At 61.1% G+C, this 2011-nt stretch overlaps 1 protein-coding gene across 1 annotated transcript in view; it reads right to left on the bottom strand.

Moving 5' to 3' along the window:
- Positions 1–2011, bottom strand: part of HMCN2 (hemicentin 2) — a 180999-nt gene that overhangs the window by 23128 nt on the left and 155860 nt on the right. The window contains exons 77-78 of the mRNA XM_013007377.2: positions 1418–1608; positions 4–208 (exon numbers count right to left, since the gene is read on the bottom strand). Coding sequence (XP_012862831.2) covers positions 4–208; positions 1418–1608 — 396 coding nt within the window. The remainder of the gene's footprint in view (positions 1–3; positions 209–1417; positions 1609–2011) is intronic.

Here is a 2011-nt window from a genome sequence, read left to right as displayed (position 1 = left end):
CCAGCCGGTCATTGACCGTCCAGCCAATCCGAGGCGTGGGGCTGCCCCTGGCTGCACACCGGAGCCATAGCCTCTCCCCCAGGCGCAGGCTGCGGTCTCCGGGCAGGGTGGTGAACACGGGCAATGCCATGATGGTGAGGTGCACGCGGCGGCGGGCGCGGCCCGCAGCGTTCTGGGCCGTGCAGGTGTAGGTGCCCGCGTCTCGGCTCTGTGGGCAGAAGGAGAGGTCAGCTTGGGCACCCACCGCCCCCCACCTCCTTGAGCTCGAATGCTCTCAGGAGCCACGCCCCATCACGACCGTCCAGCCCAGAGAGGTGAGTTGACTTGCCCAAGGTCACACAGCTAGCCAAGGGCACGGTTCTACCACTGCGGCCTCATGAGGACCAGCACCTACTCTGTGCTAGGCTTGTGCTTAGACGTTGACTGGCCTCAGCTCACTGCACGCTCACCCCATCCATGAGACAAGCCCGACTTTGGGGGTCTCTGTGTGGAGGGTCCAGCAAGGCTCAGAGATGTTATCTGGTCGAGTGGAACAGGGCTGGGGAGCTCACCACTGTCCTTTCAGGACCCTGATCCCTCCTAAGGCCTCCACGACCCACCTCCAGGCACATGTTCCACCCACGCAGCCACCCCATTCCCTGGGGAATCTGGTGAGTGCTCCACCTCCAGGCTCAGGAGCACCTCTGACATCAGGGCTGTTGGCGGATGACCCACCCTGGGCTCTCTCCCCGCCCCCCGCCCCCAGGAGCCAGCCAGGAGGCCCAGCTCCAAATCCCGCGCCTGCCTTTTAGCAATAATGTATCTTGAGCAAACTCGGTCCCCTCTGAACCCTGGTCTCTTTACTGGTCTGTGAGGATGATAACACCGGTCTCCCAAGGTTCTTGGGGCTAAGAGCCGACACGGGGCTCAGCACAGAGCATGAACAACAGTGGGCGCTCAGCCAGTTTGCGCTTGTCGTTGCTACAATTGTTCCCCACGGTAGTCTAGAGCCTTGGCAGCGTATCCGTTACCATTTGGGCTGTTAACAGCAAGGTCAGCAGTTTAAAACCACCAGCCAGCTCTGCGGGAGAAAGAGGAGGCTTCCCACGCCCCTAAAGAGCTGCAGTCTCGGAAACAAACCCACGGGAGCAGTTCTACCCTGTCCTACAGGGTCGCTGTGAGTCGGCATACTCGATGGCAGTTTGGTTTGGCTTGGAGGTCTGCAGAAGGATCCCTGGTGGCACAGTGGGTTAAGCGATGGGCCAATCACTCGAGAGTCAGTGGTTCAAACCCACCAGTGGCACGCAGGGAGAAAGATGAGTCTGTCAGCACTCCTAAGGCCTGACAGTCTCAGAGGTTCTAAGGCGCAGTTCTGTGGGAGCTGATGGATGACCGTGGGCTGGGCTTGGTGTTGGCGCTCAGCCGGCCAGCCCCTCACCTCTGAATCCTTCACCAGTAGCTCCCCGGAAGGCTGGATGGAGAACTTGCCCTCCGCTCCAGACACAGGCTGCCCGTCCTTTTCCCAGGTGATGGCGGGCGCCGGATTGCCCTTGGCCGTGCAGGGCAAGAGGGCGTGGGAGCCTTCAGTGGTGGACAGGTCGGGGAGGCCAGTCTCGATCACGGGAGGCACTGAGGGGGAGAGGAAGGTCCACTCCACTCAGGGCTGGGCTCTAGCTGAGCTGGGGTAGAGGGACCCTGGCCCGGTGCCCATGAAGCTTGGCACTTGGCCTGGCCCCTCAGCCCCTTCCTCCACCCTCATCTGCTGTCCCCCCACCTCTCTGGTCATGGGCCATCACCTGTGGGCTGGATGAATTCTGGAGGCTCTTGAATTTGGTGAGGCTGGGTGTTAGGACGGAGAAAGATGGGGCTCTGGGAGCCTCACGGGTGGGCTGTGTGGGGTCTGTCTGCCCTGTCCTGTAAGGTCGCTCGCTATGAGTCGGCATCGACTGGATGGCAGTGAGTTTGGTTTTGGGTTTGGTATGTGATGAAGCGTGTGTGTGTGTGTGTGTGTGTGTGTGTGTGTGTGTGTGTG

The sequence above is a fragment of the Echinops telfairi genome, unplaced genomic scaffold (genome assembly GCF_000313985.2).
Source record: "Echinops telfairi isolate 266 unplaced genomic scaffold, ASM31398v2 ScPeMD7_22;HRSCAF=79, whole genome shotgun sequence".
Taxonomy (NCBI): domain Eukaryota; kingdom Metazoa; phylum Chordata; class Mammalia; order Afrosoricida; family Tenrecidae; genus Echinops; species Echinops telfairi.
The sequence above is the reverse complement of the archived record's forward strand: the minus strand, read 5'-3'. Positions and strand labels throughout refer to the sequence as shown.